The 12263-nt window shown below is 38.7% G+C and overlaps 1 protein-coding gene across 4 annotated transcripts in view; it reads right to left on the bottom strand.

The window, feature by feature from the left end:
• nAChRalpha4 (nicotinic acetylcholine receptor alpha4) overlaps nucleotides 1-12263 on the bottom strand; it is a 449450-nt gene that overhangs the window by 117206 nt on the left and 319981 nt on the right. For 3 of the 4 annotated variants that reach the window (XR_011604420.1, XM_070996859.1, XM_070996860.1), the window contains one exon: nucleotides 485-732. The exons of the other annotated variant lie outside the window; for it this stretch is intronic. Coding sequence is in view for 2 of the 3 variants with exons in the window: in XM_070996859.1 (XP_070852960.1) it covers nucleotides 535-732 (198 nt within the window). In the remaining variant the exon portion in view is untranslated. Of the gene's footprint in view, nucleotides 1-484; nucleotides 733-12263 lie in introns of those variants that run through there. 4 annotated transcript variants of the gene reach the window in all.

Below are 12263 nucleotides of genomic sequence, written 5' to 3'. Positions count from 1 at the left end.
CGATTGACCCAAAAAAAAGTTTGTCACGCCCACTCTAACGCCCGTGACACCTAAATCTGTCTACCGCCCACATAACCATATATTGAGATTGCGGGTAGGTGGCGCATTTCAATCTCGCTTTACTGCTTGCATATCTCCATTTCCCTTTGGTCCCTTTATCTGAGTAATGGGTATCTGATAGTCGAGGTACCCGACTATAGCGTTCTCCCTTGATTTTATTTAACTAAAACTAAAACTTAGAAAATAATTCACATTATAACCCGGCCATTTTAAAACAATTTTTTATAAAAAAAAATGTATACCGCAATATTAATAATGCTTAAAAATACATGACAATTCTAAAAAAAATAGTTTTTTAAAATCACTAAAAAATAAAGAATGTTTGCTAGTTGTTCACGGCTTACTCAATTTTCCCCTTTAACGATTTTTTTTTTAGTTTTGTATGTCAAAGAAGAGTGTATTAAAAAAAACATTTAATAAATACCAATATAAATCCTGTTCAAATATTCTTTAGGTCCCTCCAAAATAATAGTGTTATTGCGGAGGTCTGCAGCGTCCGGCCGATGCTCCAGAGAAGTCCAAGTCCTTTTGTTCAATGATGGGAATACGATCATCATACAATGTTGGGGCTTGTAAAATGATTCCAGCTGTACCAACTACAACGGCCAATGTAAATATCCACAAAAAAAGTCTATCCAACACCATAGCAACGTATTTCCAGTCCTCTTTAACCTTTTTAAAAACGAAAAATGTAAACAGTAGATTATATTTATTTGTAAGTGGTAAAGGGTGTATTGTATACGTTGAAACGTATAGAGTAGAGTTTAAACAAGGAAGAACGCTATTGTCGAGTACCTCGACTATCAGATACCCGTTACCCGGTAAAGGGACCAAAGGGAAATGGAGATATGCAAGCAGCAAAGCGAGCCACCTACCAGTGATCTCAATATATAGTTATGTAGGCGGAAGACAGATTTAAGCGTTATGGGCGTTAGAGTGGGCGTGCAAATTTTTTAGATCAAGCGATAGGTATTGGCGAGACCAATACATTTTTTATTTAGCATGAAAATTTTGGGCATCACAGGCTTGGGCGGTATGTGGGCGTTAGAGTGGGGGTGGCAGTGCAAACGTGCGCTGCGTACAAGGCTACGGAATCTTAATCTGAGATCCCAATTCTCTATTTTTGATAGTTTCCGAGATATCCACATTCATATCTACGATTTTTTGAAGTTTGTGGGCGGTTTGTGGGCGTTAAAGTGGGCGTGGCAAACTTTTTTTTGGGTCTATCGATAGGTATTGATGAGAACAATACATTTCAGTTAAAGTTTTTATTCTAGCATCATAACTGTAGGAGTCACACTTTTGGGCGGTTTGTGGGCGTTAGAGTGGGCGTGGCACGCTGCTGAAACAAACTTGCGCTGCGTACGAAGCTCAGGAATCTAGCACTATAGTTTCCGAGATCTCACCGTTCATCCGGACGGACAGACATACGGACAGACGGAAACGCTGCCTTCTGCCTGTTACATACTTTCCGACGAATCTAGTATACCCTTTTACTCTACGAGTAACAGGTATAAAAACGACTTAATAATGTTGTAAAACTAAGTGGCATAGGTAACGACCCCATCTGTAGCACATTGCAAATTTTGTCTCATATAATTGTTGACCAGTATTGCCTAGAGAATTTATTACATGTTGTAATGGACAAATACAATGTTTTAATACAATACAATGTTTTAATGGGCTCCGAAATAACAAGTATAACAATATATGCAGAAAATTCACTATTGACAAAAAAAAGATGTCGTAACTTTTGTTAATTATAAAAATCTTGTAGATTTTAGACGCTCGTTGGCAGAGTAACAACATACCATATTTTTTTACCCGCAAACACCTGGATACATTTTATTTAGCATATTAAGCCTCCTTAAGTCCGCCAATTTTGTCCTATTCCTCTCTGTCCATTGTGACGGCTTTACATCCAAAGTAATGTTATGAATAGTCGTTAATTTAAATATAAAATTGTTTTATTTGTATTTGATTGCTGTTGGACTTTAATTTACTTAACTCACTATTAAATCTGTACTTTCTATCTTTATTGAATGACCGATCACGATATAGACTGCCTTCTTAATTCAAATTGTATCCAACGAACCTCAACCAGAAGCTCTTCTTTTTCAAGCTTCTATAACTTTATTTTTTGTTTAAATTAAAATAACGCTGACTTATGCAATTTGATTGAAAATTTCAACGCAATGTGATGTGATCATAGAATGCAAATGTTTGGGCTTCGACCGTGAGAGTTTGGTCTTCGAAAGGAATTACGATTGGTTTATTTATCTTAGCAAGACAGCCAACCCTCTAAGGCAAAGTCAGAATTATAAACAAAGGCAATGTCTCTGAAGGCAAAGGCAATATCGCTGAGATTGAATTTAAAAAATTGTTTATTAATTCCATTGTAGTATGCATGTATCATTGTAGCGAGTACCCACTGTACCGACACCAACATTGAGTTACAGTGTACTTAAACAAATACAACAAGGAAGATAGCTATAGTCGAGTACCTCGACTGTCAGATACCCGTTACTCAGCTATATGGAGATATGCAAGCAGCAAAGCGAGATTAAAATGCGCCACCTACCGGCGGTATACAGATTTAAGCGTTATGGGCGTTAGAGTGGGCGTGGCAAATTCATCAATCGATAGGTATCGACGAGACCAATACATTTCAGTTAAAATTTTTTATCTAGCATGAAAATTGTGGGCGTCACAGGTTTTCGCGGTTTGTGGGCGTTAAAGTGGGCGTGGCAAACTTTTTTTGGGTCAATCGATAGGTATTGATGAGAACAACACATTTCAGTTAAAATTTTTATTCTAGCATCAAAATTGTAGGAGCCACAGTTTCGGGCGGTTTGTGGGCGTTAGAGTGGGCGTGGCACTGTGCCGAAACAAACTTGCGCTGCGTAAGAAGCTCAGGAATCTGCACGCCAAATCTCAATAGCCTAGCTCCCATAGTTTCCGAGATCTCAGCGTTCATCCGGACGGACAGACAGACGGACAGACGGACAGACGGACATGGCTAGATCGACTCGGCTAGTGATCCTGATCAAGAATATATATACTTTTCGGGGTCGGAAACGCTTCCTTCTGCCTGTTACATACTTTCCGACGAATCTAGTATACCATTTTACTCTACGAGTAACGGGTATAAAAATGCTGGCCGCTAAACTTTTGCGACCAGCCGAAATATGAATGCGCCTCAGAGCCCAACTCATGGGAAGTGCTAGTGTCAGCATATTCCCATGGCCTGAGTGCAGACACATACAAGGCATGCATGTACAACTTCTCTCGCGCTCTCAGTGATACCAGCACAAATACAATTGCGAGCACATACTTCGATATATATATGACGCCCGCTGCCAATGTTTGCAGGCAGCGCGGCCGCCAATAGCTAGCTGTAATTCATTCATATTTTGACAATTGCTAAATAAAGATCTACCCATGGCAGTTGTAACAAATGACAAATCTTTTTATAAAAATATAATGGGAAACATAACAACATAAGTGGAACAGTTTCACGGGTTAAATGACTCTTCCCCTTCTAAAAAGGATCTTTGTTAATAGGTTTTTCTAGTTCTGGCCGTTGTTTTTTATTGAAAATATATTTTTGTATTTAATAACATGTAAAGAAATCGTAAAGATAATTATTAAAATTAATATTACAAAGAATATACTTATTGTGGTTTTATTAATTTTATTGAATGGATTTAAAATGTTTATACTATCTAAAGAGAGTTCCGAGCTATCGAATAGAATGTAATTGAATATTTAATAATTTTTGAAGTGATTCGTAGATATATAGTCAAGAACTCTGATCTCTAAATTGGTATATGAAACGTTAATAGGATTGACCCTTTTAATTCGGAGTTGACAATATTATTACCATTTATTAAAATGACACCATCTTTAATAATATCTATTTATATTTTTCTTTTTCATATTTTTTTTACAAATTTATTTCTTTCCTTAATAACCGGGTAAAACAAGTTTTTTCCAAACTTAAGATGAAATAATTATTAACGAGTTCTCTCCTTAATGTAGACATTTCATAATATGTATTGGCGCATTTTGCACTTGATTACTTATTAATAATTTTTCATCGGTTTGGGAAATGGCGTAATACAACCCGCATCTGTTTTATATTGTTGGGTATTATATTTACAGAAATATCCATTATGCCAGTGATAATTCCTGACATTCTTTAAATTGTTTACAATGTTTTCATTAAAAGCATAAATTTTTGACAGGGTGATAGTATCAATTAAATTTTGGGGGTCAAATGTCAATATTCGTAGGCGATGTTTTTTTTTTGATGGTAGATTTTGTTCTATGAAAACTTGATTGATTTAATTTCATGGATTTTATTTTGTTCTTTAATGAAAGCATCATACTCCGGAGATCCAGCTAACCATTTCCGCAAGGTGCCTAACTCATTTATTCCCCTTCTTGATCTAGATGATATTAACTCAGACAAAATTAATTCGATTACTTCTATATCGTATTTAATTTCCTATTGTGCCCTCTTGTTAGAATTCCATTTAATATTATTTAATTCTATATTTATTATTTCTTTATAAAAACTTAAAATAGTTACGTGGATTAAATCGTTCTATCATTTATAAGTAAGAACATCCTTGTTGTCCCTAAACAGAAAATATTCAGGGTTCGAGTAATCAATTATTTCTGATCTGGCCAATATTATGATTGACAAAAGAGGTATTAAGGAATGCATTTTCTGTAAGTTGAAAAAAATAATTTATTAATCCTTAATATTATTTTTTTTAATATTGATTATTATTTTATTAGGCATACCCTTCTTAACTACTTGTTATACCCGTTACTGGTAGAGAAAAAGGGTATACTGGATTCGTTGGAAAGTATGTTAGAGGTAAAGGGAAGCGTTTCCGACCCCAAAGTAAAGTAAAGTATGTATATTCTTCATCAGGATCACTATCCGAGTCGATCTGGCCTGCATCTGTGATCTCGGAAACAATAGAAGCTGCAATGCTGGGATTAGGCATGCAGATTCTAAAGATTCCTGCGCAGCGCATGTTTGTTTCGTCAGTGTGCCACGCCCACTCTAACGCCCACAAACCGCCCAAAGCAATGGCCCCTACAGTGCTAGATTAAAAATTACCAATCGATTGACCCAAACAAAAAGTTCGCCACGCCCACTTTACCGTCCAGCAACTTCAAAAAATTGTAAATATGAACGCTGATATCTCGGAAACTATCAAAAATAGAGAACAAGCCACACTAGAAAAAACACGAAAGGAAGTTAACATCGGCAAGCCGAGGTTTGTATACCCTTGCCGTTATAATTATTAAATTTAAAAATACAAAAAATGATACTCCCAATAGTATAAGATAATATGTCACAAAACACCGAAGCTATAATTTGTTTCATATTATTTCCCCACCAATTTTCCGATCGTCCCTATGGCAGCTATATGATATAGTCGTCCGATTTTGATAAAATAAAATTCGAAATTCAGAACTAATTAAATCAAAAAAATAATAAAAACAAATTTTTTTCCGATTATTCCTATGAGAGCTGTAAGATGTGTTTGTCCGATCCTGCTGGATCCAACTTATATACTACCTGCAAATGAAATAAGACCTTTGGAAAAGTTTCAGCCCTATAACTTTAAAACTGAAAAACTAGTTTGCGTAGAAACGGACGGACAGACGGACATGGCTAGATCGACTCGTCTAGTGATGCTGATCAAGAATATATATACTTTATGGGGTCGAAAACGTCTCCTTCACTACGTTGCAAACTTCTGACTGAAATCATAATACCCTCTCAAGGGTATAAAAATGTTAACTGAAATGTTTAAGTCTCGTCAATACCTATCGATTGACCAAAAATAAAGTTAGCCACGCCCACTCTAACGCCCACGAACCGCCCAAGCCTGTGGTGCCCACAATTTTCTTGCTAGAAACAAAATTTTAATTTATATGTATTAGTCTCGTCAATAGCTATCGATTGACCCCAAAAAAATTTGCCACGCCCACTCTAACGCCCATAACGCTTAAATCTGTCTACCGCCCACATAGCCATATATTGAGATCGCGGGTAGGTGGTGCATTTCAATCTCGCTTTGCTACTTGCATATCTCCATTATGTGATTCTAATATTTTCTCTTGAGTTTTTTCAATATTTGAGGAATATTATCATGATCGCTTTTATTATAAAGAATGTCAAAAGGTTTTTGGTTGGTTTATGTTAAATTAAATTCATCTTTTAAGCAGTGAGTTAAGACTGTTAATGTCGAATGTGCCCTTTCAACCTGTCCGTTTGAGGTACTGTGTTTTGGGTCTGCGTAGTGTTAAGTTAATTCGGAACTTTTGCAACAGATTTAAATTGGGCTGAAGTAAGGCTCGGTTCATTATCGGTCAGAAGTACTTTTGCTTGGGGAAAATGTTGAAGTAATTCCATTATTATATTTTCGATGTTTAATTTATTTTGAATTTCTTTAACTACTAGGAGTATGCGTGATTACAAGTTTTTAAAGTACGACTTTACTTTATATATTAATAAATGGTATTGGAGTTTCTCCAATTGGAATGTTAATTGCGTTTCTATTGTATTTGTTTTCATTGCAAATTTTAAAATTTTAAATATATTCTTTTTGTTTTGAATATAAAGTTTGGCCAATTATATGATCTACTGTCTTGTTTATAATTTTCATCTAGTCCCCTATGAGCTCGATTGTGTGTTTCTTCTATTATTATAGCTCTATCTTCTGCGTTTTCTTCGTCCTGAAGGAATATTCGCGTAGAAAGAAATTTGTTAGTAAAATTATGTTTTAAAGATACTTGAATATGACATAAATCTTCTAAACTTCTATGAATTCCAACCGTTACTAAGTTCATATTCGATTAGTGACTCTCAATGAGTCAAATGACCTTTTTTCAACCACATGTAGATCTTAAAAGATAAAGTGTGTAAATTAACTAATAATAAAGTCGTTGATTTAAAAAAATTAATTTTTTATTTTTTTTTACTTTTATCTTATTGGTGGTAGACTTTTATTCACAGAGGAAATATCGCTGAAGGCAATATCGCTGAGGGAAAATGGCACCGTCTTGGATAATGTTTATTCATTTATTTTTCTCTCTTATTTTTTTTACAAATTGACTTCTCACCATTTAATAACCGGGTAAGTTTTGAGGCTTGTTACCAATTAATAATTTTCCATCGGCTTGGAAAATGGCTCCAGCGTAATATAACTCGCATCTGTTTTTTGCGATTTTTGAATACAGAGATATCCATTAAGTCAGCGATAACAACTGGGTTTGCTTTCGTCCCTTAATATTTCTTTAATTTCTTTGTTATTTAAAATTAAAGTATTAAAAATATAAATTTTTGCCAGTGTGATAGTATCAATTAAATTTTATAGGGCAAATGTCAATAATCGAAAGCGATGTTTATGAAAATTTTTATTACATCATCAGAAAGAGATTATAGTTCTTTGAACAATTTGGAATTGAAAATAAATTGTTTATTATTATTTTAAACTATGTCATGGAGTCAAACGTAAACAAAAATAAAAAAAATTATAAAAAATTTAATTAGGTACATGGAATAAATCGTTGTCATAAGTTATCGTTTTCATAAGTAAGAACATCCTTGTTGTCCTTGAACAGAAAAAATTCAGGGTTCGAGTAATCAATTATTTCTGAACTGGCCAATATTATAATTGATATATTTGTGTATAATTCTGTTTCTACTATTGATTAATATTTTATCAGGCATAACATCCATAACTACTTGTTTTTTATATCTTGGTTTAAGTTTATTTCTTTCCCCATGTTTCTTTTCATAAACTACCTGTCCTACATGATACATGATATTCATTTTCTTTTCTGTTTTTTTAAGTGTTTCTAACGTTTTCCCTTTGGATTATGTGTTTCACTATGTGTATTTAACATTTTATCGTGAAACCGTTCGAATTTTTATCCGCAATGGTGAATTGGCTATCCATTTGTATTTATAAGCCAATTACTCCATATAAAAAAGTCGTTGATTTTGTAAGGCCCATACTATGGCTTACAATTCTATTTTATTTGTGGCATAATGTCCATTTGTTCTATCCAATGTTTTTAAAGTAAACGTAATTATTTTATTATCCTGTATCATGTTAAAAGCTTCTATAGCTGCTTGGTCAAACTGTATTGAAATTTTTGTAGACATTCTTTTAGAAACCTTTCCATTTTCCCCTCCTAGATAGCAATCTTTGGATACTTACATTAAAATTTTCTGTAACACCACGTTAGGCCTAGAAAACTTCGGAGCTCTCTAATATTTCGTGGAATCGGATATTTTAAAATTGTGGCAATTTGTTCAGGATCCGTTTTAATTACGTTATGTATTATAGAAAATCGGTTTTTAATTTAAACAATTTAGATTTTTCGAGTGAAATTTTCATATTGGATCTTTGTAAAATTTTAATTACAGTTCAATTGTGTATGAAAAAATAATAATACCATCCATATAAACATGGCACGGTTTCCCACTTGTTCCCTTAAAACATCACCCATCGACTTTTGAAAAATTCTCGATTCATTTGTTAAACCAAGGGCATTCGTAAAAATTCAAATGTTCCATTATTAATAAAAAATGCAGTTTTTTCAATATCTGAGTCTTTCATTGAAACTTGGTGGAATCCTGATTCCAAATCGATTGTTGAGAAGTATTTATCTTTTCCAAAATTAGTTTAGTGTTTACGTTTTATTGTTTGTAATCTATTACAAGTCTATGTTTAGGACTGCCATCTTAATTTGGACCTTTTTTGGGTACCACTCACTGGTGAATATATACTTGGTCTTATATTCCTTTAGGATTATATTGATTTCATTATTACGAAAAAAAACTAACTTTAGGATTATATTGATTTCATTATTACGAAAAAAAACTAACTTAAAGGACTCGGCTGAGGAACTTGTGAGATGGTTCCAAAGTCGCCTAGCTGGGGCAACCGAGCGGGTCGCACGTTGCGGATAGCGGACGACCTCTCTCGAGGTCAACTGTGAATAAGCTGGTGGGATAAGTCAAACACGGTACCGTGGACGGAAACCCCAGTAAATAAACAGTCCCGGACAGCCAGCGGGAATTTTGCAACGAAGCAATACCGACGATGCGAGTTGTTCAGCCGCATCTAAATAGTTGCTTTACACAAACCCACTCCCAACACAACACCTACCCAACTCCCCTCCCAAACAACATCTCACTCCGGGCCGGACTACGGTGTAATACGGACCGTGCCAAGAGTCAGCCTGGCTGGGGGCCCGGATCAAAAATAGCCCAGTCTCAAACGGTGTGCTTAGGGACATGACGACCCCCTGTTCTAACTATCGCCTTACCCGGGCATCGCGGATCTCTGCCCGGCGGACTTTTCCCCTTCTCCGCAACTCGTGGGACCTAATTATGGATCAAAAAACAGAAGAAAAAAAGACAAACAAGGAAGAACGCTATAGTCGAGTACCTCGACTATCAGATACCCGTTACTCAGCTAAATTGAGATATGCAAGCAGCAAAGCGAGATTAAAATGCGCCACCTACCGGCGGTATACAGATTTAAGCGTTATGGGCGTTAGAGTGGGCGTGGCAAATTTTTTTTTGGACCAATCGATAGGTATTGATGAGAACAATACATTTCAGTTAAAATTTGTATTCTAGCATCAAAACTGTAGGAGCCACAGTTTTGGGCGGTTTGTGGGCGTTAGAGTGGGCGTGGCACTGTGCTGAAACAAACTTGCGCTGCGTAAGAAGCTCAGGAATCTGCACGCCAAATCTCAATAGCCTAGCTCCCATAGTTTCCGAGATCTCAGCGTTCATCCGGACAGACGGACAGACGGACATGGCTAGATCGACTCGGCTAGTGATCCTGATCAAGAATATATATACTTTGTGGGGTCGGAAACGCTTCCTTCTGCCTGTTACATACTTTCCGACGAATCTAGTATACCCTTTTACTCTACGAGTAACGGGTATAAAAACATAGAGACGGGTACTCTTAAAAAACACATGGATAAGACGAACACTGGTTCCACCTTCCATACCAGCACGGCCCAGAAAGGGCCGCATCCCAAACTGGGGATGATGGGTGGCAGAAAGCCAACCGCAAACGCCTCCGCGACGTACGCAACTGCGCCGAAAGCAACGGTAGGCACTGCCAAGGCGCTCGGGCCACCCGCTGGTGCAAAATATACATACGCAGAAAGGCGGACTGCCGCCCAGACTCTGCGTTCACACACCAGGAGCACCGTTGCCACGCCTTCGCCTGAATGGCTAAAGAAGGTAGAGTGGGCAAGGAAGGTGCTCCCAAACTACGGGCAGGAAAAGCCCACTCAAGAGGCGACTCAGGCGAAAAGGCAGCGATCCCTCGAACTACCCGGGCCATCGGCGAAGAGATCAAAGATCCAGCCATCGGTCTCTTTCGCCGAAATCACGAAGAATCGTGTACTACTCGGCCTGATTGACAGGGGAAATCCGGAGAGCAGGATCCCCAGAAACAAGTGGAAGGTAGTGGAGTCCCACCTTTCCCTCATTTGCCTGCGCATGGTACGAGAGAAGCCAGGCACCTCGCCCTGTTGCATGGACGCGGGCTGGTACCAGGGCAGCGTCAAGGTGGTAGCATGCGACAGTCAGCGGTCGGCTGATATGTACAAAGAGGCGACAAGCAAGCTCGGCGAGGTTTACGAAGGGGCGAACATCGTTGCGCTTGACTGGTGCGATGTCCCCAGTAGACCCCGAGCCAGGATCTGGATTCCAGCAGCGATCAAGACGCCGGAGGACATCCTCTTCATGTTGCAACAATGCAACCCGCACCTCCCCACGAAGGACTGGAAAGTCGTCAAGGTGGAGGAGCATGAAGGGGACGTCAACCAGGCGGTTTTGGTCCTGAACAAGGAGTCAGTAGCTCCGATCGAGACTGCTCGTGGAGTGCTGAACTTCGGGTTCAGTGCGATACACATCAAAGTGTATAAGGGCGACTCCAACGCCGCTAGCAGCTCTGCCGGCAACCCAGCCGAGCAGGTGCTTGCTGAGGAGTTGGAGGCACCTGGTGGGCCGGAGGACGGCTACTCTACCGATTCGTCGCTGAGCAGAGAGATGCGTGCGCTCGGACCGGCAATCGAGGACGTGGACCTCAGCGACACAGAGGAGGCCGACGTCACTGTGGTGGAGGTTGAAGCTGTAGATGTCACTAAGACTTCTACAAATAAACCTTCACCACAGTAAAGCAGCGTCTGCTGCACTTCTGCTTCGCCTGACAGAAGGCGGAGCCGACCTAGTCCTCGTACAGGAACCTTGGGTGGTAGGAGGCAAGGTTGCTGGACTAGGAACAAAGGAATATAAGCTTATGCTTGACCCCAAAGAAGGTAAAATTCGAACCTGCATATTAGCCAAAAGGCATCTTAGTATATTTCTACTTCGCAATTACAGCAACGGAGACAACACCGCAGTAAGCCTGGAGCTGCAGAGTGGCTCGATAAGGGTTTTATCGGCCTATTTGGCCTTTGAGAAGGAAAACCCCCCAGATGCGCTGGTCAGAGGACCAGCAGAGGAATGCGAAAAGCTCAAGTACGGATTGGTAATAGGCTGTGACGCCAACGCCCATCACACCCAGTGGGGTTGCCCAAACAACAACGACAGAGGTGAGTCTCTTTTTGATTTTATTCTAAATTCGAACCTAATCTTATGCAATAGGGGCAATGCACCTACTTTCATAACTAAAGCTTGCCAAACGATCATAGATCTAACTTTGGTATCAGATTCACTCGTAGGCGCAGTCAAAAACTGGGCAGTCTCTGACGAGCACTCCTTCTCGGACCATAGATTCATAGAAACCGTATTGTCCCTTGATTCGCCCTTGCCGGTCAGCTTCGCCAACCCCAGACGAGCAGACTGGCACAGGTACAAAGAAGTTCTGACAAATATCCTCCCCATGGAACCGTCAGAAAGCATCAGAAACCCACATGAGCTGGACGAAACAGTATACAAATTCACAGAGGCATGCAACACTGCCTTCAAAGTGGCATGCCCCACAGAGAAACCAAGAGGAAGGAAAAAACCCCCCTGGTGGACCCAGCAACTATCTATCCTCAGAACCAACTGCAGATGCCTGTTTAACAGAGCAAAGGCGGGAAATGAGGACACCAATTGGCTGAACTACAAGTTTGAACTAGCCTCTTAC

The sequence above is a fragment of the Drosophila suzukii genome, chromosome 3, assembly GCF_043229965.1.
Source record: "Drosophila suzukii chromosome 3, CBGP_Dsuzu_IsoJpt1.0, whole genome shotgun sequence".
NCBI lineage: Eukaryota > Metazoa > Arthropoda > Insecta > Diptera > Drosophilidae > Drosophila > Drosophila suzukii.
This window is presented reverse-complemented; position numbering and strand designations above follow the sequence as displayed.